Below are 2,500 nucleotides of genomic sequence, written 5' to 3' on the forward strand. Positions count from 1 at the left end.
TTTTGCTGAAGTGTGTTGTCTTTAATTGCTAATGCTCTTTTTACACACAGACTGAACACAATGAAGCATTGCTTGGTGATTGGTTGAGCTAAACTGGTATTATCTAATTGTGTAGTTAAATTTAACAGCTGACAGATATTCAACATAATTCATGTGTGAGACAGTCTAACAGAAGGACGGACAAAACCAGTCAAACATCAGCTGAGTTCTGCTCATATTTCATTACCGTTCTCTAAACTATAGCGGATAAACTGTCTGAATAAATGTTGGTTTGACTGTATATACATGTGTGTGTGTGTTTATATATACAACATAATTATATTATGTTATATTAATACACACACATATATTATGTAAACACAAACTTTTATTTTGGATGCGATAAATCGCAAATAATTGTTGCACAGCCCTATTACACACACACACACTCACTTACTCTCTCACACACACACACACACACACACACTCACACTCACTTACTCTCTCACTCTCTCACACACACACACACACACACACACACACACACACACACTCTCTCACACGTACACACACACACACACTCACACTCACTTACTCTCTCACACACACACACACACACACACACACTCACACTCACTTACTCTCTCACTCTCTCACACACACACACACACTCACTTACTCTCTCACACACACACACACACACACACACACACACACACACACACACACACACACACACACTCTCTCACACGTACGTACACACACACACACACACACACACACACACACACGCGCACTCACACACTCTCACACACACACACACACTCACTTACTCTCTCACACACACACACGCGCACTCACACACTCTCACACACACACACACACTCACTTACTCTCTCACACACACACACACACACACACACACACACACACACACACACACACACACACACACACTCTCTCACACGTACACACACACACACACACACACACACACGCGCACTCACACACTCTCACACACACACATTAAAACATTTCTCCGGTTCTCTCGATAACTGGTGTGTGTGTATGAGTGTGTCGTGGAGTTCTGCTTATTTATTGACGCTCCTCTTCTGATGTGTGTGTTCTTCACAGCGTTTGTTCTTCTATAGTGAGTAGATCTGCTAATAAATAATAAATATATATGACGTATTACTCCACTGCATTGTGATGTTTGTTGATATCTTCAATAAAGTTTCATTTCTGAACTTTCTCATGTTCTATATCAGTGTATGTTTAAATATTTGATCTGTTTTCATATTGAGATCAAGTGTTTTGAATGTTATTTAATAAATAATGAAAGAGTTTAATGATGTACGTCTGAGTTGTGTTCAGTGTTCCTGCATATAAAGAGTTCATGTGTTTCCTAATATACAAGAATCAATCCTGATTAAAGCTGGAACTGCACACAAACAAAATAACGATCTTCTTCATCGTGATGACGATATATCGGCGATATATGATCATTTATAATGTTATCGGCCCGATAAGAACATGTGTCTGATATATTAAAGCCGATAATAATGTGTTATTTCCTCCAGCTGAGACGCTTCAGATGCGACTGATCATCATGATGGCTTTGAATTGATTGGAATCAGTTTAAAAAGTAAATCACAGTTCAGTGCCACACGTCTGTCATATCGGCTTCATAACATCATCATGAGAACATCATAAATGTGTGTTTGGGTCGAGGCTGTTAATGATGACACTTGTGTTTTTATAATCAGGCTCTCAAATATTATATACAAATTTGGATTTAGATTTATCACCAATAATCAGCTTTCAAATATAAAGAATTATCGGTATCGGCCAAAATGTTAATATCAGTGCGTCCCATCTTCTTCTTCTTCTCAGTGTCTGTCCTGTTCTCCATCTCTAATATCTAAACATTCATAAATCAAGAGACATTTACTGGAGAAGCAGAACGACTGAAGATATTCAGACTAGTTTACTGAGAAATGTCTAAAAGTGAGTGAGTTTGTGTTTAAAACAAGAACAAATATCAGCCGATGGAGTCAGAAAAATAATCATGTTTTCCCTTTTGAATATTTCTCAGTAAACAAGTCTTCATATCTTCAGTCGTTCTGCTTCTCCAGTAACTGTCTGATTTATGAATGTTTAGATATTAGAGATGGAGAACACTGAGAAGAAGAAGAAGAGTTCTGCAGTGTGTGCATGTTCAGTACATTAGACCCAGCAGAGTGTGTGTGTGTGTGTGTGTGTGTTGTGCAGTGCAGTGTAATGAGAGTGTGTGCGTGTGTGTGTGTGTGTAGGACGGCAGCGGTGTGCTCCAGCGCAGCGGCTCCATCGGGCGGCTCAGAGACGTGTTGCGCAGGAGCAGCGAGAGACTGGTGAAGAAACTACAGGGCAGCGGACCGGCAGACACACACAACAACACGTATGAACACACACACCACATATATGAACACACACAACAACACGTATGAACACACACACACCACATATATGAACACACACAACA

General features: G+C 39.8%; 1 protein-coding gene across 1 annotated transcript in view; it reads left to right on the top strand.

The window, feature by feature from the left end:
* Positions 1 to 2,500, top strand: part of klc1b (kinesin light chain 1b) — a 41,143-nt gene that overhangs the window by 31,411 nt on the left and 7,232 nt on the right. The window contains exon 14 of the mRNA XM_081350802.1: positions 2,292 to 2,416. Coding sequence (XP_081206928.1) covers positions 2,292 to 2,416 — 125 coding nt within the window. The remainder of the gene's footprint in view (positions 1 to 2,291; positions 2,417 to 2,500) is intronic.

This window comes from Scardinius erythrophthalmus (genome assembly GCF_964197995.2).
Source record: "Scardinius erythrophthalmus genome assembly, chromosome: 21".
Lineage (NCBI taxonomy): Eukaryota > Metazoa > Chordata > Actinopteri > Cypriniformes > Leuciscidae > Scardinius > Scardinius erythrophthalmus.